Here is a 26,812-nt window from a genome sequence, read left to right on the forward strand (position 1 = left end):
AGTTATACTTGAGTATAACCCTCAACAGTCACATTAAGGATGAACTTTACATGTCAGATATCATTAAGGAGTTGCACACTCCTACAGGCCTGATCCTAAAATCCCTGCTAACGTTAAATCTGCCCCAAATGTGAAAAAGTCTATCTGACATGTCATGTTAATGGCAATGCTGTCTTATCAGTGTGTATGTAAGGATGCACCAAACAAAGGAATTAGCAATCATAGTTGAATCTGATTGGTCAGATTTTGGCTTTTTTCCACTCATCTATCCATTTTCACATTTATAATAGGAGGGTAAAGTAAGCAGCCACTTCTATGGGGGAATGAAGCCAGAGTCTGCAGAAGCAGCCGTCACAAGCCTCCCATGTTCTAGTGTCCATTAGTACAGCAGAAATAAACATGTTTACAGCCTGGTTCAGAAAAACATCTGGGTCTGACACGCCATACAGAGGGGGATTTTTTTATGTAACTAATCTGTTTTGGTTGATAAGGATATTGATCTGTGCATAATTAGGGGCATGGCTAATATGACTGCATGCTAGCACATTATAGATGTTTATCAGGAGGCTGAAGCCCCACCTCAGCTCCTTTTCTTTGTTTCTAGTGTCAATCTATGTGAACAAAAGTTTTTGACCATCTGACCATAACACCAATGACACTGTATTCAAATCCATCCACTCTTCCTGGAAGGCTTTCACAAGGTTATGGAGTGTTTTATTGGGAATTTGTGGCCATTCATTCTGCAGAGCATTTATGATACTGATGTTGGACCAGAAGGCCTGGTTCACAATCTCTGATCCAGTTCATCCCAAAGGTGCTGGATGGGGTTTAGGTCAGGACTGTGGACCATGTCTCTAGAGTCCTTCTTTGGTCTCTGGGCCACAGTCATGCTGAAACAGAAAAGGGCCTTCCCCAAACTGTTGCCACACAGTTGGAAGCATAGCATTGTCCAGAATGTCTTGGTATGCTGAAGCATTAAGATTGGCCTTCACTGAAGATAAGGGGTCTAGCCCAGACCCTAAAATAGCCCAATACCATTATCCCTCCTCCACCAGACTTCACAGTCAGGCAGGTAGTGTTCTCTCAGCATCCTCTAAACCCAGACTCACCATCTGACTGACAACCGGAGAAGATGATTGGTCACTTACCACTCCATCTGATGCTTTTCATTTGGCTCAGTGATGTGAGGCTTGCATGCAGCTGTTGCCATGGAAACCCATTCACGAAGCTTCTGCTGCAGTTTTAGTGTTTACATTAATGCCAGAGGAAGCTCAGAACTCTTCAGCTGTGGAATCAGCAGAGTGATGGAGACTTTTACGCACCATGTGTCTTAGCAGTCGTTGACCCCATGGCTGAGTTGCTGTTGCTCCTAAACTCTTCCACTGGCTAATAGTATCACTGAGACCTGACTGTGAAATAAACTGAACCTAAAGTCTGCTTAAGGCTCATTTATTCCCTCTTTTTGTACAGAAATAGATCTGTATCTTTGAAACAATATTGGAGTGGACATTAAAAATGAATCCACTAGAGGTCGCTGTCCCAGCTGTTCTGTTGCAGCGACCTGTTTCTGTGCCCAGGTGAGCTAACATCATACATTTGTAGTTTTTAACGACGTACGTGATGTTTGGCTCTGCCCTTTCCCAAACTGTTCTTCTTCGTTGAGTTTTGCCGCTCTAGCTTAAACTGTAGGCTACAATGCTCAACAACCCCCCCATGAATACCGGTGGTATTGCAGCGTTTGGTCTGTACCTGTAAGCTTTGAGATAATGTGCAGAATAACTAACAAAAAAGAAAGGAGAGTACAGACAAACAGCTCTGTCTCCATCCAAATGCATTTTCACCATAACCGAGCATTTACCAGTTTTCAGTGTGTCATGTTTCTTGTGGTTGAGATGTTTTCATTTTACTTTTTTGGAATGGTCCTTCACTCTTTAAAAAGCTGTCAAACTTTAGATTTTCTACCAACATTGTAACCCATTTGAGAATCTATATATCCATCCATTTTTCTATACCGTTTGTTCTGTTGGGTGCTGGAGCCTATCCCAGCTACCATTGTGCAGGAGGCGGGGTACACCCTGGACTGGTCGCCAGCCAATCACAGGGCTGACACAGCGAGACAGACGACCAGGCATGCTCACATTCACACCTACGGGCAATTTAGAGTCACTAATTAACCTAACAAGCATGTCTTTGGTGGTGGGAGGAAGCTGGAGTACCCAGAGAACTCACACATGCATGGGTAGAACATGCAAACTCCACATAGAAAGGCCCTAAGAGCCAGGAACCTTCTTGCTGTGAGGCAACAACGCAAACCCCTGCACCACCGTGCAGCCCCCGAGTGGGAAAAGGTCACAACATTTGCCTTAATAGTCCTTCATGTTGCCGCTCCAGCAGTCATGCACACACTAAGAACATTGATTTGCAGAACAGGACTTTTTTCCACAGTTGCATAAAAGTGTTAATAAGTGGATTTTTCACCCAGATAGGCTATGGGTCATGAGTTATTCAGAGAAAAGAGCAAAATCTGTGTAAAATCAGTCATTTCATGCCATCATATTGTTGCAATAAAATCTTCCTTGTATCATAACCAGCTGTTCAACTATGAAACCATTTAAAAAGGCCTGCTCAAACAAATCGACTATTTGGGGTTTATCCTAGCTCTGCAGAGATCATAAATCTTTATTGCAAATCTTATGACATAAGGATTAGCAGTTATTATCATAGAAGTGAGTGAAAGTCCAATATTAGAGAACACATCTAAAAGCAAAGTGGTGAACTCCAGGACTCACGCCCATTTCTGTGTTTGAAGAACCATCTTCTGTTCTGATTGAGGTGTGGAGGCTTTGGCCTCGGCTGCCAGTGAAAAACCATCACTTTTACAGTTGTCCTCACTGACCTGGTGAGGAGGAGAGCCCTGAGCAGGCTCTGGTATCAAGCTGCTGATTGGACGACCCCACTGACTCCAGCAAGTCCACTGGCCATCTAGCTCTGCTCACCTCAGTGGCCTACTATGTTTTTTGAACCTACAAGTCTTTTCATCATAATCTGTAGTCGGTTAGGTCTCCCCCATGCATGTGGGCAGTCTGTGGTTCTTTCATCACACGGCATTCTCCATTCTCTAATCTCTGTTGAAGACTCCTCTCGACTGTACTGTACTATTGCTACAATCAGAGCAAAAATACCTCCAAAAAACCATCTTTAAACAGATTTAGGTACTACAGTAAGCTTCATCTTCATAGATTAATTCCACATCATGCTTTGCCTTATGGACGTATAAACTTGAACAGCTTTTCTCTCAGTTTGTGAAATTTATCCTGGAAATTCTGATTCAGTGGGGCTGCTCCAGAACCCAGCAGTGGCTGCTGAGGACTTTGATGGTTGTTGATCTGCCACCAGTGTGTACAAGGGATGCAAATAAGGCGCTTATGGTGTGATGTGACATGACACTGCAGTGTCAGTGTGTTATTGGCTTTACAGTTACAGTTGGCAGTTATGGAACTCACTCCCCCGACCTCTGCAACACTGACTCCCTACCCCTCTTTAAAACCAGACTCAAAACCCGTCTGTTCAAACTCTCCTACTCCCTCTGATCTTTTGCACTGTCTATTGTATTACTGTTTGTTTTTATTCCTGTTTTTATACCTGTTTTAATGCACTTTTTTGTACTTTTGTAAGGTGACCTTGAGTGTCATGAAAGGCGCCCTTAAATAAAATGTATTATTATTATTATTTACGACGTCAGAATTTAACAAATAGACAGATGGCTGAAACAGTCAAAGTATGACTTCCTTTAACTGTCACATGACAGACGTAGACAAACGTCTACAGCTGAAGGTCACTTACTATGGATTGCACGCTTTTCTGTTCATATCAAAATGACAGAAAACACAGATCCATTTAGACCTGAGGCCGTTCTGTAAGATATGATAATGAAACAATGATGCAGAATGCAACTTTCATGTCACTCATCCTTCTGAAATGCAGACTCCTTCATGCATTAATCACATGCATGATCCTACAGCTTTAAACTGTCGTTTCTGTTTCTGCAGAATAAATTAATGCAGACTGTGTTTCTCTGTCTTACCACCAGTTGACACCCCAACTGATGATGGCTGCGGGGACGGCTGTGATTGGCTCCCTGCAGTTTGGCTACAACACCGGCGTCATCAACGCCCCTCAGACGGTGAGTATTTTGGGCTGTAAAGAGATTAAAAGAGGGTTGGTTTAATGAGATTATTCCTTTGTGGAGGTTATTCTCAAAGGCCGTTTCCCCATGAGAGCAAAGAGTGAATAAAATAGCATCAAACGTCCTTTGAGAGATCCCCTGGCCCTCAAAAATCTGCATACCAAACTAATGACAGCACAGCAGATCCCCATAGACAGACTGAAACAATGAGCTGGTGGATCACTGTGTAAGCCACCAATCAAAATGTCTGATTCAGACGAATGGATGCGCTGAGAGTCAGCATCTATTTTTATTTTTCTGATTTCCACCATGAGGAGGGGGTTCACACCGATCTTTCTCTGGAGCCTCCAGATGACTAAAGCCACCCCGGGTTATTCAGCCCACCATGACTGAAAGTCTCTGTCCCAACTTCAGATTCATCTACACGCTTCCATCTCTGAATGAGAATCAAACAAATGTACTGGTTGACGTTCTAGCAAGTATTTGATTGAGGGATGTCACAAACCAAAACTTGTAGTTCCATCGAAGAGCCTCGGCACCTCTTTGAGATCTCTGAACCCCCCTTTGGGGAACCTCCACCCCAACTAAATCCTGGACGTCCAGACTTTTTCCACTGAGGACCACCAACATAGATACATAAGGATGAAAGGGCCACTTTCATATTTTTACCTTCAGGATATTAAAGTTAGTAAAACCGATCCAGTGTAGCTAAAAATATTCTTGGCGAGTTAATAGCTGACAAGGCAAATAACCAGTCATGTAGGATTTGTCGGAGGCAAGTCAGATTTTAGAGGCTCCCTGGTTGGCCCTACCTTTGGCTCCGCCCCTGGTCTGAATGACAGCGGTGCTTAGTGCAACAGCAAACAAGTAAACTGCATAAAGATGCCAAACTTCAGAGATGTTGGCACTTAAAGATGATGAAATTTACATGATTTGCAAATCGGACCTGATTGTGGAGAAAAAAGGACAGCCATTGGTGCTGCTATTTGGTGCCAGTCTCAATCAGGGGGTCGTTAATCCTGATGTCGTTATTATTTTGGCTGATATGTTTACAGTGTTTTCTCAGTTTATTCATCCAAAAGTCTTCAGTCTTCATGTCAAAATGTTTGTTTGCAGGATTAGCACAGTGGTACCAGCTGGTGCTCAAACTAAGAAGTAAGCTAGTTCTATTGATAGAGCACCTTCCACAGAGCAAGGTCACAAAGGTCACACCACTTATCCCACTGGGGTCACATTGGGGGGCTGTCATTGGGCGAGAGGCGGGGTACATCCTGGTTTTGTCACCATTCAATCACAGGGCTGACATAGAGAGACAGACAATTGGGCATGCTCACACTCACACCTACGGGCAATTTAGAGTCACCAATTGAGCGTAAGCAATCTTTAACTTTCTATATAAATGAAACAAAAACAGGTTATATCAAAAAGCAATAAGTGATCAAGAACTACCGAGATTTTTTTAGATTTTCTTTCAAAGAAGAAGAATACAGTTCAAAGTTGTCAGCATAAAAGTGACACGACTACCTGAAATTACTCCTCATAGGGGAAGCAAATACAGGGAGAATAAAACAGGCCCAAAGACAGATCCTAAGGGTGAACCACAAGACAAAGCCGCATATTTTGACAATACGGACTGTATAAGAGATACAATACAAGCACAGACCTGACGGGCCATAGTTTAGACCCCCCTGCCCTGGGTCCATCGTGTTGCGTGCCTCCAGGCCATGTTTTGGACGTTAATCTGAGTGTTTAACACCACTGAGAAGCTCCTGAGCCTGCCAACCGCACCTGAAGGTGGTCTGACAGAAATGTGAAATGACACGGAGCGGGTTAACGAGATAATGCAGCAGTTTGTAGGAAGCATTAAGGATAAAGAAGATCAGGGTTATCAGAGCGGTTAAGCATGGTGTACTTGCACGTCGACCACTACAAACAACAGCTGAGCAAAACTATTTATAAGTACGATGATCGGGTGAAGATGAGGCCGTTTTAATTATATAATACACTTTAACGTGGGTGGAGCAGGATTAGTCGCTGAATTGCCATCTCCAGCACGTATTCTAACATCAGGAACAGACTGACCGCCAGTGTTAGACTGAAGACCAGATTTTAGATGGTTTAAGGCACCTCAGCTCACATTTACCAGGAGAGGGACCCACCAGCTTTGAGCCTGACCACTCCTCACTTTAACCGTCAGGCATCACTACGGACATTTTTGTCCATTTGGGCAAATTTTCACTTTTTTATCTGCTAAACATTTTGGCTGTGTCTCATTTTCTGTAACAAAGTTTCTTTCTTGGCAAATTTTGGAATTCAAATTTCAATTGCTTTAATTTAACTCCCCCCCCCCAGGCCCCAACATTAATTATCTGTAAAATAATTAATGTTTTGTGTGGGTTTTTTTTAGAAAAGATCTTACCTTCCTGTAATCAGTCTGGCATCTAAAGGGTTAAAATCCTGAAAATTATTCAATATTTGATTTTTTTTATCAGAACTTAAGTCGATCAAAAGATCTGACCTGAAAAAGTGGAAAAATATCAATGTATGCTGTTTTTATTACCATTTTTGGAAGTGGACATTTTTGTCCTTAATGACTAGTAAGGATAGTAAATTTTAAAACAGATGCTACACAAGAACTAAAAATGCATCAAAGTCAATATTTTGGATGTTCATTGACATGTCCAAGCTGGATTTAGAAATAATGCCCAGCCATCCTACATTTGGTTTGAGGAAGAAATCACTTTTTTTTGGCTTTTTTTTTTCATAAAAGACAACATTTAATTTAAGTCATCAAACTGGCATTGAAAGGGTTAAAATCCTCAAAATGATTGAATGTTTGGTAGTTTTGAGCACAGAGATTTATGCAAAAAAAAAAAGCAGAAAAAATATTAATCTGTGAATTTTTGTAGCAGTTTTTTGGGAGCGGGTATTTTTGTCCTTAATGACTCTGATGGGTAGTAAATTAAAGTGATGCCTGAGGGTAAGACTAACATGTCAATGAATGCATGGATGGATCTGAGTTAGGTGGAACATAGGAAAGGCTTGTGTGACGGATGTCCAATGCTTTGCACCAGTCAAACAACAGGGTTTAGAACATGAAGGTGGCACTGGTTCTTCTGTCTGTACTGAGAGGTTTGCTCTGTTTCAGATCATTGAACACTTCTACAACGAGACGTGGCACAGCAGGTTTTCAGAGGAAATCTCCCAGCCCACACTAACGGCCCTGTGGTCGCTCTCCGTGGCCATCTTCTCCGTTGGAGGGATGGTTGGCTCTTTCTCTGTCGGGCTCTTCGTCAACCGCTTTGGCAGGTATGAGTCTTCCTCCACTGACGTCCTCATCAGCCACACCTTTGCCCTAACAACGGACCAATGATGAATGTTTTTATCATCTCTACAGGAAGAACTCCATGCTCATGGCCAACGTGCTCGCCTTCGTTGCTGCTGCATTTATGGGGTTCTCCAAACTGGCTGGATCCTTTGAGATGCTCATCATTGGACGTTTCATCATCGGCCTGTACTCAGGCCTGTCCACTGGCTTTGTGCCCCTGTACGTGGAGGAAATCTCCCCCACATCAGTCCGTGGAGCATTGGGCACTCTGCACCAGCTTGGCGTAGTGGTTGGCATTCTCCTGGCACAGGTGAGTTCAGCATCTCTAAAAATGTTATTCACCACATTTATGTCCTACTTAACCTTTTCAACAGTGACCCTAAAGCACTGATCTTCAACTGGCGGCCTGAGGGCCAAATCAGGCCCCCATAAGCTTCCTATCTGGTCCCAGAAGATCTTTAAATTCCGAAAAAGTGAGGAGGAAAAGAAAATGTTTTAAGGGTATCTTTGGGCTTTAAATATCTGCAGACGTAAAATTCACCCCAAAGCAATTCATATTAAAACATTTTTAACTACAGAGTAAATTTACCAGAGTGAATTTCACTCTAATTTAATCTAATTTTACTCTGAAAAATCTAACATTCAGTCCCAGTCTGTTTAGAGTAAAGTTTACTTTGCTGCAGAGTAATATTTTCAGTTATTTAAAGTCGAGAAAGTGTTTTTATTCTGATCTAAATGATGATTCTGTACTCCATGAAGAACAAAAGAAAAATAACTCTGCAGCTATTGTATTCAGCCCAACAGGAGACGGCTTTTTTGGGCTGTTAACATTCACATGTTAACGCTGGGGATTAATCTTGAAACCTTAATGTGTTAAAGTAATAATAATGCAATGTAATCATATGACTAAGTTTGACCACAGCTTGCTCCCGTAGTGCTCCCGTCGTAATCATGACTAAATATCATTCATTTTTAATCTATATTAATCACGTTTCATTTTACATAAGCAAACAGACTCAAGAAAGAAGGGAATATGTTCCGTGAGGGTGGTTTGTCGCAAGCTTGGCGAATCCCAGAAGAACGTATGCTTGGCGTTATTGTGGTATTTTAAGCCGGAAGTGCTTTGGTGAAAAGAAAACTCCTTCCTGAAGAATGTGCATAATACTTTATGTCGGTCGACTGTTCCGTCTTCTTTTTATTTTTTTTGTACTCAAATTTCCCATCGAGAGGGCCAATGTGCTGTTTAGCGTCTTCCATATCATGTTGGTTGATCAACGGCCCATTTGCGCATGCGCTGCGGCATGCACGGCGGTAACCCTACTTGGACAAACTGCCTGAAGTGTGTTGCCGGAGACGTTACAGGAATTTTAAGTCATTCTGCGCTGTAGATGGGTTAATTGCGTTAAAATTTTTAATCAGATTAATCATGATGGTGGATTAATCCACATTAACGCATCAATTTTGACAGCCCTAGTTGTAATATTATAACATTTGACTCTGCAATGTAATATTTGACCTTATTTTGTCTTTCCACCAAACTATAGAAGGTACTGATAGTGGTATTGATAAGGACTCAGATCAGAACTTTAATGTGCTGTACATTAAAAGATAAAAATACAACACTTGACAATAACAACCTTTAAAATATAAAAATATACTTAAACTATTTAAAAAAAAAATGCTGCAATTAATCGTGGTTAATCACAGCATAGTGATGTGATTAATTTTTTAAATCAAGTAACAGGTCTAGTATTTTGCCTAAATAAAGATCAGTATTAGAAATAGTGTCCTAATGTTAAAGAAACTTGTGATGAACATGTGACAAAAACCCAGGAGCAGGACACACCATGAGCCAGTGAGGTTAAAACTTAGAGATCCTTTAAAATCAAACTTAATTTGTTCCTTCGGGCAGAAATCAGCCACCTGCTGTAAAAATATGATCAAGTTTTCCTGTTTTTTCCACTTTTAATGAGTCAATCTCGTAAAGCTACTTCAGCCTGAACTATATATAAATAGAATGATAATTATTTTTGGAAATTTTAAAACTAGAATAATTTCCAAAAATACATTTCAATTAGTATTTGCTTGTTATTATTATTATTAGGCTCTGAGATGGGATAATGATTGGCAGCAACATTTATTTTCATGCATCTTTATTTTTCTGTAGTGTCGGATAAAAAAAATTAAACATTTGTTCCTTCAGGCAGAAATCAGCCACCTCCCCAAAACTGCTGTAAAAATATGACAAATTAATATTTTTTTTCCACTTTAAACCAGTCAATCTTGTAAAACTACTTCAGCCTGAAATATACATATCAAATAATAACTGTATTTTGGAAATTTTAACCCTTTAAAGGCCAGTCTGGTTCCATAATCCCACTGTTTTTCATTGAAAAGACTTTTACTGCTGTAAAAATATGATAAATAAATTAAAGAAGTTTCTTAAATAGCAATAGTGCAAAGATGGTGGGCTGGCTGGTGGGTGGCAGAATCACTGGCAGAGAGACGGAGACGCTGCAAAAGAAGAGGACAAAATGGAGTCAGACAAGGCAAAAAAACTGCAAGATTTCAAAGTTAAAGAGGAGCCGGCTACCTGACCAGGAGCTGTAGTTCACAGGTGTCTGAAAGTTCATCACCAGGTGAGGAGATCTCGATTATCAGCAGCTGGGACAGCTAACGATCTGCAGCTGTGAGCGTCCGTGAGTGATGGAGCTGAACGGAAACTTAAGTGGGCGTGTTTAAAACGAGGGTGTCAGACTCAGTCACAGCAGGAGCCGGATTCTGGATTCAGGTCTAACCTGAGGGTCTAACAGAGTCAACATTTAACCATAACTGTCAACCTGATGTCCACCAATAAAATATGAAAAAAACAGCACTGATGATAAAATCATTTGGAAATTCAAAAAAGTGAAAATGTTCATTTGAAAAACTTAAATCTGAGATAAAAAGTCCAATTTATTAGTTCAAAAGATCAGAACACGATATTAAAAATGTAAAAAGAGCAAATATACAAGGAGAAAGTTGGAATCATAAGTTTGGAAGGTGAAAATATGAGATCAGATTTGAAATCATGAGTTTAAAAGTCAATTATGTCTTAAAATTTGAAAGTGAGTCTGATAGTTCAAAATATTGGATTAAAAAGCCAAAATTAGGAGTTGAACATGTAAAAATATGAGCTAGAATTCAAAATGATGACTTAAAAAGTAAAAAAAAAAAAAATTACTTAAATTCAAAATTGGGAGTGTGAAAGATCAACATATGACATAAAAAGTAAAAACTATGAATTTAAAATGTCAAAATATGAGAAAAAAATGAAATCCTGTTTAAAAGTCAAAATATAGGATTAAAAAGCCAAATTAACGGGTGGAAAAGGTCAAAATGAGACTGAAAATTTAAAATTGGGAACTTAAAAGATCAAAATATGATATAAAAAGTCCAAATTATGAGTTGAAAAGGTCAAAGCATGAAAAGAAAAGTCAAAATCATAAGTTTGAGTCGTAATCTTGAGATGAAAAATTGAAAATGTGAAATAAAAACACAAATTCATTTTCCCCCCACATTCTTGACTTTTTATCAAATTTTTCTTGCTCTTTACTTTTTCAGATTTTATGGCTTAACAACGATATTTTAAATAATTAAGTTGAAGTTTACATTTTTATACTGGAGGAAATCTGCAGACGTACTGGTGGACCAGTAATAACACAAATGTGATATGATCTTGCAGGCCAGATAAAACCGTTCCATGGGCCGGATTTGGCCCCCAGGCCTTGAGTTTGACACCTGATTTAAAGTTTTACTCCAGCAGAATTTCATCTGTGTTGGGGAGCAGGTGGTCTAGTGGTTACAGGCGCTCCCCGTGTACGCGGGCAGCTCGGGTGTGAATCCGGCCTGAGGCCCTTTACCACATGTCTCACCCCAACTCTTGACCCTGTTTCTGACTCTGTCCACTGTCCTCCTCTATCTAATTAAGACACAAAAATGCCCAAAAATAAATCTTAGTGCATCTGAGTGCATTGTGAAAACAATTTAGAGAGAGGCAAACATGGGTGATAGGTGTCAAAACTGGTTGTTGAGTGGCACAAAGAGACAAACATAGGCAGGAAAAGAGGTGGAAAGAGGTTAGAAAGTGGCAAAAAAAAGAGGCAAAAGTATCAAAAATGTGTTAAAATGAGCAAAAAATATGAAAAAAATAGATGAAATGCTGCTAGCATGGCTGGATAGAGTGGTGAGAAGGAGTTAGAGGGGCAAAAATGGATTAAAGAGTGGGACGAAAGGGATAAAATGTGCAGGAAAGAAAAGGGGCTAAAGAATGGCAAAAATGGGTTTAAGAGTAAAAAGTATAACACATTTTTTATTGCAAATATGGCTGGGTAAAGTAGTGAAATGGGGTTAATGGGGTGCAAAAGGGCCATAAAAAAGAAAAGCGCCAGGAAATTGGAAAAAAATGGCAAAAATGATCAAAATGTGTTGCGATAGGCAGAAAAATATTGCAGAAAGGCCAAAACAGTGAAAAGGAGTTTTAAAGTGTTAACCCTTTGGTCGCCAGAGTTTTTTCAAGAAAACATTTAGTTTTGATATCAACATTTCAAAAAGCTGTAGCTTGAAGGTGGTTAGAGATAAAGGCATACTGTAAATGAGAAAAATCTTCAGTATGACCCAAAGTTTGTGATGGGAGTGAATTCACTCATCTAATTTGCATATTCTGACATCACCAGGCAGCCTTCAGTTTTCTTGTGAGTTTTCTCTCACGGCTTCTACCCTACGTCTGCGGTGTTTTTCATTCCTGCTACCTCCGTCACTATTCGCGGTGTTTTGACCCCGATACCCCCAGCACGTCCCCTCCCTCTCCGGCCACGGTGAGACAAAGCATCGGCTTCGGTATGTGCTGCTTGTGGACTATCATGGCACAAGGACGCACTGTCGGTGCTCACAGATGCACCGTCAGTCTCACCCATGCTTTCACCAGACGACTGACCGTCATGTCAGAGGGTGAATATTCCTCTATTCCTCCTTGAATTGTGAGTATTCTCGCTACAATTCACCCTCTCTCTCCGTTACACTCTGACTACAACCACTAGTACTGCTTCTTCATCTCCTTGACCGGGGGTGCATCTTTCAAACTCTATATACTCCAAAACTTTAAATAGAAACACACCCACAAATGCTGCTGGGATTGAAGTTACTCATGTCCGCCATCTCCTGGTGTAAAGTTGTAACAACATTAGGCACCATATTTGCAGCTAGAGCCTGTTTAATTCAGCAATGTTGCTTGTCGCAGTTTTGTGATTTTTGCGCTTAAAGAGTTAAACCTGGGTTGATATTGATGCTAAATCATTCTCTGGGTTTCTCAGGGGCCCAGCCAAACCTGGGCTAAAGACTAAAATTAGACCTCTCAATCATGAACTTATGACGCAACTGTCAGGTAGATTTTAGTCGATGGATTAACACCAGGGGAAGTTCATCTCAGGGCTCTAGTTTTAGAGAGTCAGTACTTTGGTTTGTGTTTTCATATTTAATAATAAGATGCTCAGAAAAGTCTCTGGTAGATCCTGCTGGCCCTCTGACTCCATGATCTACTGCTGAATACAAAGACAACTCAAGAAGCAGCTGTTTGTATTTCTAGACTCAAATTGTGGATTTAAGAAGGTCACACAGAAGGCCAAGGGTATATTGGATTGACCTGATCACTCCCTGCTGAGCGAATTTGAGTTCCTGCCGTCGAGCCGTGGATACAGAGCTCCGGCTCAGGGGATGAAAACACAAAGGCATCACTCTGTGCAAATATTGTGTTTGTAATAAAGTTATTTTTGTTTGCAGTGTCTACATTTGGTTAAATATGGACAGCTGGAGTTGTTCTCTGCTGATTACACCGTCACGTCTCAGAGAACCAAAGGAACCAATGTAAACAAGTTAATGATTAAATGAATGCCTTAGTCTGATAATTGGCTTTAATCTGGATTATTGTGTGCTCATTAACCTTTTAACTCCTCTGTGTTACAAAGACAAAAGGTAGTTTTGGTAGTGATGCCTGGTAAAAGACATGTTGCTTGATAGGTGTGCAACATTTCATTTTAACTTTTCAATGCTTTAACTTTTTTCTTTGATATCTGATTTTCTGAGATGTTTTATTGATGTGAAATGACTTAAGAGTTATACACAAAACACACCAGTGCCATCTGCAGGCATCCAAACAATCATACCTATTATTTTCTATGAACACACACCCAAATGCATGTGAGTGTGCTGCACCTGGCTCTGCAATGGGCTGGCTGCATGCTCTTGGAGGAACAGCTGTTCTGTCCGTCTCGGCTGCCGTAGTAGCAGCTCTGTTTGAGAGCACAGAAAAAGAACTTTAGCGCCATCTTTTGTTCCAGCTGTAGAATTTGTTGGAGACTTTGGCTGCTGGTGAAGCATCACAGTTTCTAACGTTTGACTGTTAGAGGCTGCTGTTGGTGTGTGTTGGTAACAGTGATTGAGGCATGTTATATGACATGACAGTGCTGGTGTGTTTGGGGTTTTAGTGCAGGATTTTCCCATCCCCTTCTGCACATTGTTTCATATTTGCACAGGCATAAATGTAACGAAGCTTGTGAGTTAGTTCAGTTGGTAAACTCAAGCCCAATAATTCACACCTGATCTGCAGCTTTAAGCTGCAAGATTCCCTAACCCCCCCTCTGCAATTACCAGCTCTGCCCTGGATCAGCACTGCGCTCTCGCTTTCAACCCACCTCCACTCCAGCATCCACCTGGAGGTCTAAGCTGTTATCTTATCACTCCTAAAAATCAGCATGTAAAAACCTGTGAGGAGTGATGACGTCAGAGCCTGAATGCTTAAATGTTTAAACAAACTACATGAGATGACTAACTGAAGTTAATTTCTGCAGTTTCCAAGATGCAAGATGACTTTACCAAAACACAATACAACAGCAGACTCCATCTTTATAAAGACCTGATGGTGGATCAGGGCCCTTGAGTGGTCTGTAGACTAATTTCTGCTCACATTACGTAAAAACACCGATTTGTGCATTTTAAATGATACAAATGTCATCAGCCACATACTCATGCAGAAATTTTCCAGTGAATTCTGTCATATTTATGTAGACTGTAGAAAGAATTGGACAAACCCCGTGTGACGTCAGCCGTCTGCTTACAATAGGCGGACTCAAACAGCTCTTGAAGCCAATCCGTGGCTTGTCAGCCTGTTAGCTAGCGCTCTGGGTGACAGAAATGTAGCCTCTGCCTATTGAGCTATCTGTCAATCAAATGAGACGCACCAATCAGTCCGCAGAAAGTTTTTTTCCTAAATATAATCTTAACCATTGTGGAACAAAAAAATTCGTAAAAAAATTTAGTTAATTCCTGTGTCTCATGTTTAGTTTTACTCCCTGTGTTTCTTGTGTAGTTTATTCCCTGTGCTTGTTGTTTAGTTATTCCAGGTTTAGATTTACTCCCTGTGTTTCATGTTCAGTTTTCCTTCCTGTGTTTTAGTTTCCCTCCTTGTGTTTGGTTCTTTGTATCCTCCTGTGTTTCCTTTGTTCAGCCTCTAGTGTTTAGTTTTGTCATTCAGTCCTCGTGTGCTTCTTGTGTTAGGTTCCATGTTTCCTGTTTTATTCTGTAGTTGCCTTCCCTTGTGTGTGATTCAGTTTCCATCCACTGTGATTACCTTCACCAGTTCCACCTGTGTCTGATTGTCCGCACCTGTCCTCTGTTGTTAATCACTCCCTGTGCATTTAAGCTCTCTGTCTCCCTGTGTCTGTGTCGGTTCATTGTTGATGTCTTCCCTGTTGTTACTCCTCGTGCTTCCTCGTGCCTCCCGTGCCTTTTGCTTTGTTTCATGGACTTTTGGTTTTGTGGATTAGTTTTAGTAAGTTCTTTTGTTTGTTTAATTAAATCAGTGTCTTTGTTTTATCTGCATTTGGGTCCTCCGTTTTGAGTTTTTTGCCTGTAAACCTGACAGTTTATTTCTAGTGTAGAAAACGGCTGTTCAACAGGTGTTCAGGCGGAACTTCCTGTGTTCCTGCAGCCAGCCTCAGGTGGACACATTTAGTTTACTGCTTAGGCTTGAACTGCTGGCGTCTTTGCTCAACACTGCCCCCGTGAATGTGGTTTTGTGGTGGTATTGCAACTTTTGATCCATATTCGTAAGCTGTGAGTGCAGAAATATTAACAAAACTGGTGCTGAGTACAAACAGGTAGTGTCCACATTTATATGAATTTTAAAGGTAGAGCAAACCTCTTTGTTTCCACTGATATCAGAGGAGAGTCAGCTGAAAGCCCATTCACTCCTATGTGAATCTCAATGATGTTCAACCTGCAAGTCATGCCTGTGGAAGCTCTCCCTGCTGTAGTATTATCATCCAGAATGTGACACCAGAGCATTGAAAAATTATTAAAAACTGCCAGGCAATACGAGTCCTGTATTTATATTTCATTGTTGAGTCTTATTTCGTATTTTTTTTATTTTTACTTTTATTTATTTATCTATGTATATTTTTCTATTTTTGTATTATTTACATTTATTTTTTTGTATTTAATTTTTTAATCTAATTTTTTTATTTTTACTTTTATTCATTTACTTATGTATATATTTATTTTTTCTATTTATTTATATTTATATTTATTTTTTGTAATTAATTTTTGAATTTATTTTTTTTATTTTTACTTTTATTCATTTATTTATGTATATATATATTTTGTATTTATTTCCGTTTATATTTATTTTTTGTAATTAATTTTTGAATTTAATTTTTTAAACTTTGTATTTATTTCCACGTTTATTTATTTATAATTAATTTAATGAGTCTTTTTTTAATTTTTGTACTTATTTTTACTTTTATTTATTTATGTATACATTTTTCTATTTTTTTATTTATTTACATTTATATTTCTTTTTGTATTTAATTGTTGAATTTTTGTTTTTATTTTTACTTTATTTATTTATTTATTTATTTTTAATTTTGGCAGGTTTGATCCTCCATATTCCCAGGGCTACAGGTAGTTTTATCAGGTTTCTATCCGTCCGTAAAAAGGGAACTTCCTTGGGTATTTGGAGGCATCATATGTACATCAGTGACATTCTTGAATATGTGTAAATGAGCGTTATGGCGTACGAAAAGCTGCCTGTGCAAAAAGATATGGTCATGCATTTTACTAATCTTTATTTTGCCCTGATAACAAGTTGATTTTGTTTTCCTTCGATCTTGACTTACTTAGCAGTTATCATGAGATAGTAAATCTGGTTTTCATAATCCGTCAACTTTCTCCAGCGCTCACATGATCCTGGAAAATGAAGTAGAATAAAACGTATGCATGGTGTCTTCATTGGACTTCTGTGATGATGAGCTTTATAAACATAAGCATATTTAGTCTGTCTCTTTGTTCAGTCCCAGTCTGTTCCATCTAATGTCCTGAATGCAACACTTATAATCAGATTATTACATTTTTGGACATCAGGGTTGCAGTTTTCTCTTTAAGGAGGTGGCTGTGATGGGTCCTAAAGCTGGACCAGTTGAGCACCTCTGGAATAAATTATCTTTTGTGGTGCATGTGATGCAGCAAATTGAAAATGTTTTTTCTAGGATAGCTAAATATGTTACTGTATACGCTTATTTATCTAAATGTTTGGTGTTTCCATGTAGATCTTTGGGATTGAGGACATCATGGGAAACGCCACTCTGTGGCCTCTCCTTCTGAGTTTCACCGTGCTGCCCGCCATACTGCAGTGCATCCTGCTGCCCCTCTGCCCGGAGAGCCCCCGGTACCTCCTCATCAACTGCAATGAGGAGAGCAAAGCCCGCGGCAGTGAGTCACGCCCACAAATACATACACTATCAAAAATACTTCATCTCCAGTACAGATTTGTTCATCCCGTTTGCTCCTGTGTTAATGTGACTCAAACTCTTAGTCCTGGTGAAGCTGCGGGGCACTGATGAGGTGAGCGAGGACATGCACGAGATGAAGGAGGAGAGCCAGCAGATGATGAGGGAGCCAAACGTGACCATCCTCGAGCTGTTCCGTTCCCCAGCGTACCGCCAGCCCATCTTTGTGGCCATCATGCTGCAGCTCTCACAGCAGCTGTCTGGTATCAACGCGGTACGCCGTTAGCTGCAAACCATGATTAACTTTAGTCCTGATACACCACACAGTCTATTCCCAGTTTACTAACTCCCTCTGTCCCATCGTCCTCTTCAGGTGTTTTACTACTCTACTGGGATCTTCCATCGGGCAGGTGTGTCCCAGCCGGTCTATGCAACCATCGGTACTGGTGTGGTCAACGTGGCCTTCACGGTGGTTTCTGTGAGTCTTAAAAGAACCCCCATAGAGGCAGAAATCCTCCTGTAGTCCAAGAATACAAATATTACACCTCCAGTCTCTGTTTCTTTTTCTGTGCAGTTATTTGTGGTGGAGCGGATGGGCAGGAGGCCTCTTCACCTTGTCGGCTTGATGGGAATGGCGGTCTCTGCAGTTTTTCTGACTATTGCTATGGCGCTGTTGGTGAGTATTTGAGATCACCTGAACATCGTCCTTAAGGATCGAACATCATGTGATATAATTTCTTTGTCTGTCCTCTTTAGGACCATTTCAGCTGGATGTCCTACATCAGCATTTTGGCCATCTTCAGCTTTGTAGCCTTCTTTGAAATCGGCCCGGGGCCCATCCCTTGGTTCATCGTGGCCGAGCTCTTCAGCCAGGGTCCCCGACCTGCTGCCATTGCAGTCGCTGGTTTCTGCAACTGGTCTGCCAACTTTTTAGTGGGGATGTGCTTCCAGTATGTGGAGGTGAGACAGCTTTGGTTAAGAAAATACCACTGTTGAACAATCATCCCAAGCTTCTCCCAGTTTAAAGAATTAATATCCTGTTGTGAAAATTAACCTCAACTTTGGACTTCTTGTTTGGAACTTGGCTGCAGTCCTACAGTTGCACTGCTGCGCTCTCGGCTGTAAGAAGTGTAGGGAACTAAGAAAATGTCCTAATATCATGGTTTCCTGTTCAAAAGTGACAGAAAAGACAATGGCTATCAGACACATGGTCTTGCCAGTGATAATCAAAAACATGCTGAAGGTATGTCATTGCAATGGGGTCCAACTGGCATCTCTGGCCATCAGTCAGCTTTATCTGCATAGTCAGATAACTCGAGGACCACGCCGCCTTGTTTAGTGAACGATTGCACCATGCGTCAGACCGGGTCTGCAGCCTTGCAGTTAGCGTATTATTGAAACGCTTGTTGACAGGCCTTACCTCTGATACCAAAGGTGCCAGTTGACTTGAGAACAACAGCGCCATCCCTCAGTGTGGCATCCATTGGTGAGTTTAGACCAGCTATAGGTGTTTCTGCCAACACTAGTCCTGCCAAAGCCAGGTCACCTCAACTCAGACAAGGCAGTGTTGGCAATCCCAAATTGAGCGATCTCCTTCAACATCCCAGGTATGTGAGAATCCTCTTGAAGAGATTTCATGTCCCAGGCTCAGACTTGGACTACCTTAGGTTGAGCCAAAACAGTTGAGAACTGGTTGGCAACACCTCAGCAACACTAGCATCATTCAACAAGCCTGTTTGGTATTTGCTGTGCAGGGATTTCCTCCTAGTGCAGCGATGAGGGTCCCAAGTAACCTGGCACACCAGATAGATTTTTTTCACACATACATCTGGTAAACCACTCATAGACAGTGTTTGGGAAAGGGCAGAGCCTTTGAAAAAAAAAACTCAGAGGGTGATTGGATTGACGTTCTGTCTGTCACATCTTTACAGGCCAATCAGAGCAACAAAACACATTATGTAGCCACTACCAAGGAGCTGCATAACACAAACCATGGTGACTGTGGACATGTCAGTACACGACTTTTGTTGTTTTTGAAAAGAAAACATCTCACTGCTGTTCTTTGTTCTTCTTTTAACAAAGAAATGTGGTCAAGTTCTGATAAAGCTGGTGCTTCAGCAGCATCCATGCTAAGCTCTTCTGCAATAATTGCATCTGTCTCTTGTTGTTGCTAGCATACATCACAACTTCGTCACGCCCGAAAGTACTGTCCCTCATTGCTGATTGGTCCTGTCACTTTCTTTATGTCACTTTCTTTATGATGATGTGTGTAGTTATTATAAAGTAAAACACATAAACCCAGAAAGTTTAGTTGCACCAAGAAATGAGCTGAACTACCGTTGAGAAGTAGCTGTAGTACTGAAACTTTACTCAGCTTATGACATCCACAAACAGTACTGAAGTACCAAGGTGCTTCTGCCCATCACTATCATTAACCCTGTTCATTTTTTATCTTTGCATCCCTGCAGCAACTGTGCGGTCCGTACGTCTTCATCATCTTCACCGTCCTGCTGCTCGGCTTCTTCGTCTTCACATATTTCAAGGTGCCCGAGACAAAAGGCCGAACCTTTGACGGGATCGCCGCAGGTTTCCGCCAGTCATCGGGTGCTGACAAATACTCCGCTCCTGAAGAGTTCAACACCCTGCGGGGGGAGGACCCTGACCTCTGAAACCTGCCGTACACTCACTCTTTGTGCAGGAAAGCTACGTTTTCACACACGGGGTAAACTTTTAGGGCACTACTGTCATGTTTCCCCCGTCTGTGAGCCAATGTTAGAGTGTTACATAAGAGCTGTAGTCTTCCTGCTGACTGTGGAATGATGGATGACATGACTGAGCATTTCTCTGTTAGTAAACAGGAGACTGTAGTCTAGGAAGTTTGTTTTCGACATCTGCCACAGCAGCAAAAACAACACCCATGGGTTTTTTAAAATGACACGTGCAAAACTGAGCAGTAGAAGTGGAATGAAATGTTTTTAATAGCTATTTATCCTCAGGAAAAGTGAGTGTCCTGTTTGTGTAATCATAGACGGAGGTCTTTAAATCTTTTTTGGTAGCAGACCCTTTCTGAGGATGTCGACCGTGCTGTAGAACCTTTTTGCACAGCAGCTTTGACTGCTTTATGGTACATTTTCATGGGAAACGATGGTTCTCCTGCCTACATAGCTGGACCGGGCTGGGGTCACCATTCAGCTGTGATACTCCAGTTGGAATTGGAGCACATGATATCTCCCAAAATCACCGCACTGCTCCTTTAAGTTGATTGAAAAGCTGTGGAGCTGGGGGTTTAGCACCTAAATTGACACCAGAATTTGAAACTTGAATTGCACATTTAAATGTTTTTGCACTGATAATCCCAGACTAGAGGAAATGGTTCCACAAACGTTGGGAAGAGTGACTAAAATGCTTCAATCTTTTCACAGTTTTGTGGATATGTGGTCACAACTTGCACTATTTTTGGATAGAAACTTGATTTGTGACTCCTCAGGATGATTAACTTTTTCATGCGAAGAGCTTTGTTGACTCAGAGTCAAACTTACTGAGATAAATAAGACTAACTATGAAGACAACCTTCTTATTTTATCTAGATTATTATGATCTTTATGTCTAATGAAATCTGTCGTACTGTTACACACAGCCTAAAGCTGTTAATGTGTATATATGTGTGTGATTGTGTCCTTTTGTGAGTGTGTGCATGTGCCAGACTGAACACAAAGCAGCTCATCACCTTCCTTTGATCAGGTAAATGAAAATAGCTGCAGCTCAGAGAAACTGCATGTCCAGCAGCTGATTAAATCCAAACTGCATGCTAAAGATAGCTGATGCAGCTGGGGTCAAATCTATCATTAAGAGTGATTACACAGATGTCAGAAGAAACTTTCAAATGGAATTAGTAGGGATGCCCTACTGATGGTCTGTCTACGTAGCTTTTTAGTGTCCTGGGACCTCCTGCAGGTGGCAGTGTAACCTGGTAAAGGAGCGTAAAAGTCATCATTATTTGGTCAGCAGGCTGCTTTTACTTCATGGTCAAAATAGTTTGGCTTTTTTTGACCAAGAAAAGAAACTCTTTGATGACAAAGTGAAAAAATACTTTTACAAATTAATGTCAGTATTCCTGGCTACCATTACACCACAAAGACATAAGAACACTCCAAGCAACTGTTGTTGAGTATGATTTTGTTTCACTATTACATATGCAAACTGTTTTATCTTAGACATACCACTGATATATTTTTAAGACATTTTATACAAAACAAACATAAAAATACTGAATTTTTGTGTATTTCTGGAACGTTTTCTACAGAAGACCTGAGCAGACATGCATCAGTAGATTATCTGGTTGTTTTTAAGATCCCAGCTAATTTCTCCTTCATTTTCTGGGTTAGACAACCAGAAGACAAACCTAGAGTCTTAATTTATCTTATGGCTGGGTTTGTTTATATTAACTGCCAGAAAATTATACCTTAAAAAACTCTTTTAAAAAAAGAATAAATACATTAAAAAGTCAAATGTGAAGAAAACAATCAGATGTGATCTTATTATCATGGGAAAGTGGAGGTGATATAAAGAATGGATTGTTTTTTCTGATGTTGTAAGATTTATTAGCAAACTGCAAAAGTTCTTAAATTCTTGTCTACACATTATAGTCCATATGTACGGAAGCCCTAGATGGACATGCACCACTATATTTTATTTGCTATATTTAATTTCTGTGACATTGAAATAACTTTTTTAAATTAGAAAAAGTTTGAAATTAACTCATAGTAAATGAAGTAAGATGTGCAGCTACATGTTCATGTTGGGGTTCCATACATAATCGTAAAAACATTAGTACCGTGTCTTTTTTTTTTTTTTTTTTTTTTACAGATGGCTGAACTGTGGTTTGACTTGTATACTAAAACATTTTACACAATCAGTACAGTGTTTGTTTGTAGAAAATAACGAATGTAATAATAAATCTGTGGTTTGTCTCTGCATGGTAAGACATGTTGATTTTTTAGATTTACGTAAGTTTTATCTCTATAAATATTTTATAAATAAACACATTTCATTTATTTCACTAAATATACTCTTGTTCTAAATTAGTCTAAATTTATTTTAGTTTGGTAAATTTACATTAGATTTAACACTTTAAGAACACTGAAAAAATTATTCCTATGTAGGTTGCCATTAGTATGCAATGCATTCTGGGTAGTGATGCCAAAAAGCTGTTGTTCATCCCATATCTTTCCAAATGTTCTCACCTTGATCTGAATGGAAAACTTCTTTCTTATTGTTGTCTCCACTTAAAACTGGACTCAAAACTGGAGCAAAAATTAAAAGGCTTTATAGGTGGCACTCGCTACCCAGAATGCATTGCATAATGATGGCAGCCTGCATGTGAATTTATTTTGCAAATTTTCTCATAATGTAGAAATCCAGTGTGTTTCCTTGCACAACAAAGAAATAAAAGACAAACACGTTTATTTATTTATTCATTTTAAATCATGAATGTGTCTTTTTATCCAGATTTCCATTTGATTTAAAATTGAAACAATCGGATTATGACAGACTTTTTGTCTGGCTCAAGGTTATAATATCAAAGTAAAACTAACAAAAGACGTGAAACTAAAATATAAAAAACATTTTATTTGGCTGAAATTAAATCAAACCAAGATTTAAAAAACGAAAAAACTGTGTTGTGCATTTACAAAAACTAAAAAAGTTGAAACTTTAAAAAATAAATTGAGATAGAGTTGTATTGTGATTTATGCAAGGCAAAATGTCTGCTTTTTATAGATAATAAATCTTTACAGACTCTACTTTTATGTTAATAATAGTTTTCTATCTCCAGTAAATGTGGTAATTTATAGTTTCTGTATAACCAACAGCCAAACGTTCCTCAGTCAACATAGATTTATTTTTAAATAACAACCTAATATTGAAATAAAAGCTGTTACTAAAATACGGTCTATTTGAAGACTCATACATTGAAGCCTAATACGGTTTTTGTCATTAGAAAAATAAAAACCAGGCATTTAGGAGGCATTAGCAGGGACTATGTGTGGCATCAACAGAGCCATCTTGAAATTCTGCAAGACGGACACTAGAGGGAGCTGTCAGCTCAGTAAAGAAGCCTGTAACTAGATAATAAGACTTTATTGATCCCCAGAGGAGAAACTCTGGCATTGCAGCAACTCCAGAGAAGGAGGTCAACTTACACATGGATTCAAATAAGAACAGGTGGCATAAATATAATGAAAAATAGAATTGAAATTAAAGAAAAGGTACATTAATCAACGTTCTACGCAATAAAGAATAAACTTAATGTGTTGATTTAAAGTGAGATGGTACAAAAAGAGCTAGATTTTAAAGAGGAGTATGGCAGAGCAGCATATAAAATATAGATTAACGTAGATAAACTGCGCCACAGTTCTCTGCTCTCTGACCTTGGATGAAGAAAACTTTCACTCTGAGTCATGGGGATCATGCACGTTGCCAGTATCTGCTCACAGACTTTGGCTGATGAAATGTTGCACCAGGAATATTTCATCATCTACAACCAGTAACTGATCTGTGATAAACTATGAGCTCATGTGTGAGAGTGATTTAGAAATTAACTGTGTAAAACATGCATGGCCATGTTCACTGCTGTAGTACCGTGACCGTAACTACCAAAAAGACAGCTATGACTCTTTGAACAGATAATCACTGATCCTCAGAGGTGGAATAACAGAGTGAGTGACAAATAAGACAGAGTTTAAAATTCAAAACAGACTTTAAACCTTAAATTCATACCTGTCTTTGAGCTTTTATGCCTCAATATCTACTGTTAAATCTAATAGACATTTCCATGTTCTCCTCAGGATGAGATGGAAAAAGCCTATCTAGCACCATCATCAGTTCAAACCCTGCACTTGGACTGAAGAATGATCTGTCCAGATTTAGAGGTCAAAGGTCAAAGTTACCTTGTATTAAATTGCTGCTTCTTAAGTACTCTACAGTGCTGTGGGAAAGTATCCACCTTCTTCCTGATTTCTTTTTATTCATATTACTCACACTTAAATGTTTCGGATCATCAAACTCATTTTAAGATTAGACAAAGATAACCAGAGTTATTGACTCAGTTTTTAAATGATTATTTTATTTATTAAGAGAAAAATCTTTCCAAACCTACCTGGCTCTGTGTCAAAAATCCACTAAACCTGATAACTGGTTGTTCCATGCCGGCATTAGCTGCAACAAGTTTTTACAATAACTGCCAATAAAACTTTCACATCACTGTGGAGGAATGTTGTCCCACTCTTCTTAGCAGAATTGTCATAATTCAGACACATTAATATAATAATAATAATAGCTTAGACTTATATAGCGCCTTTCATGAGACCCAAGGTCACTTTACAGAAGAGTGGAAAACAAGACAACACAAAAGACAAACACTAAGTTGAATGTATGTAGGGGGCAGGTTTAGGGGAGACTGTAAGCTGTGGTGAACAGGTGGTGCTCAAGGAGTTTTTTAAACATGTCCAAGGACGGAGCATTTCGGATGTTTTCAGGAAGGGAGTTCCAGAGTATGGGGGCTGTAGTCCTGAATGCTCTGTCTCCATAGTTGCGAAGTTTGGAGGTGGGAACTGTGAGAAGGCCAGTGTCTGAGGACCGGAGGCTCTGGGTTGGGGTACATGGCTGAAGGAGGTCAGAGAGGTATTGAGGGGCAAGGGCATGTAGGGATTTGTAAGTGAGGAGGAGGATTTTGTATTTGATTCAGAATGTAACTGGGAGCCATTGGAGGTGGATGAGGGTTGGGGTGATGTGCTGCCAGGGTCTAGTGCGAGTGAAAACCCTGGCAGCAGAGTTCTGGACATATTGGAGCCTGTCCAGGGCTTTGTGAGGTAGTCCAAACAGGACTCCATTGCAGTAATCCAAACGGGAGCTGATGAATGAGTGAATGAGTGTCTCTGCAACGGAATCTATGAGTGATGGTCTGAGTCTGGAGATGTTCTTTAGATGGAAAAGGCAGTTTTGGTTATGGATTTGAGGGTTTTGGAGGGTTTTCCATCATGAATGGCCTGTTTAAGGTCATGCCACAGCATCTCAGTCAGATTTAAGTCCAGACTTTGACTAGACCACTCCAGAACCTTCATTTAGTTTTTAGTGCCATTCAGAGGTGGACTTGATGGTGTGTTTGGGATCATTGTCCTGCTCCAGAACCCAAGTCATGAACTGATGGCTGGCCATTCTCCTTCAGGATTTTCTGCTAGAGAGCAAAATTCATGGTTCTAGTGGTCCAGGCCATCACAATACTACCACCACGTCTTACTGCTGGTCTAATTTTCTTCTGATGAAATGCTGTGTTAGTTTTACTCCAGATGGAACGGGACGGACACCCTTCAAAACTTCTGTCTAGTCAGTCCACAGAATATTTTCCCAGAAGTCTTGGGGATCATCAGGATTGTTTTTAGTCAAATGTGAGACGAGCCTTTGTGTTCTTTTTTGTCAGCAGTGGTTTTGGCCTTGGAACTCTCCCATGATGCCATTCTTGCCCAGTCTTTTTCTGATAGTTGAATCATGAACTCTGACCTTAACTGAGTCAGTGAGGTCTGAAGGGCTTTAGAAGTTGTTCAGGGTTCTTTTGGGACCTCCTGGATGAGTCGTCCATGTGCTCTTGGAGTCATTCTGGTAGGCCGGCCACTCCTGGGAGGGCTCACCACTGTTCAGTTTTCCCCATTTGTGGATAATAGCTCTCACTGTGACTCACTATAGTCCCAAAGCTTTAGAAATGTCTGTAACCTTTTCTCATCTGTTCTTAGAGTTCTCTAGATGGTTCCATGATGTGTTGGAGCTGTTTCAGCCTGCTTCACGTTGTCAGACTGGTTCTATTTATGGGATTTCTGGATCCAACAGGTCTGGCAGTGATCAGGTCTGGGAGTGGCTGGTGAAATTGAACTCAGCTTTATAAAAAAAAATGCGGTTAATCACAGTTGACTCCTGATTTAACAAGGAGGGGCAATGATTTTTCCACATAGGGACAGATAGGTTTGGATGGTTTTTAAATGAAATCATTTAAAATCTGCTTTTTCTTTGAATATTAGATGAAGAGACTCTAAGTTGTTTGATGATCTGAAACTTTTAAATGTGACAAATATGCAATCTCATTCGTTACTCATCTAAGCCATATAAGGCTACTCAAACAGTCCTTAGGTGAGTCTAGAGATTTCTGCAGATCTTTGTCTAAAGGGCGTCATTCTGGCCTGGTTAACCGTGTGAGGTAATGGTTAGAATGCACGTAGCTGTCTCTCTTATCTCCACCTGCTCTCACTCTCCGTCTGCTGTGAAGATTTGAGTCATGCTGCTGTAATGTGTGGAAATCCCGGCCATGCCATCGAGCTGCAGCAGCGTCACGTTCTGGCCTTTGTCCTCCTGACTAGAGTGATGTGAACCGTCATAAAGTCTGCAGCAGCACCTCCCGTTCAGTAGTGACAGACAAAAAGAAGCTGGACTCAG

General features: G+C 40.1%; 1 protein-coding gene across 1 annotated transcript; it reads left to right on the forward strand.

Annotated features, from left to right (window-relative positions):
- The first annotated feature begins 4,081 nt into the window (after positions 1-4,081).
- Positions 4,082-20,361, forward strand: LOC121517473 (solute carrier family 2, facilitated glucose transporter member 1-like). The gene is made up of 9 exons (XM_041799267.1): positions 4,082-4,183; positions 7,335-7,495; positions 7,584-7,824; positions 17,153-17,315; positions 17,419-17,606; positions 17,706-17,810; positions 17,907-18,008; positions 18,089-18,292; positions 19,801-20,361. Exons 1-9 carry the CDS (start codon positions 4,106-4,108, stop codon positions 19,999-20,001), a joined length of 1,443 nt encoding a protein of 480 aa, XP_041655201.1. The 5' UTR covers positions 4,082-4,105; the 3' UTR covers positions 20,002-20,361.
- Positions 20,362-26,812: the final 6,451 nt, after the last annotated feature.

The sequence above is a fragment of the Cheilinus undulatus genome, linkage group 11, assembly GCF_018320785.1.
Source record: "Cheilinus undulatus linkage group 11, ASM1832078v1, whole genome shotgun sequence".
NCBI classification, from domain to species: domain Eukaryota; kingdom Metazoa; phylum Chordata; class Actinopteri; order Labriformes; family Labridae; genus Cheilinus; species Cheilinus undulatus.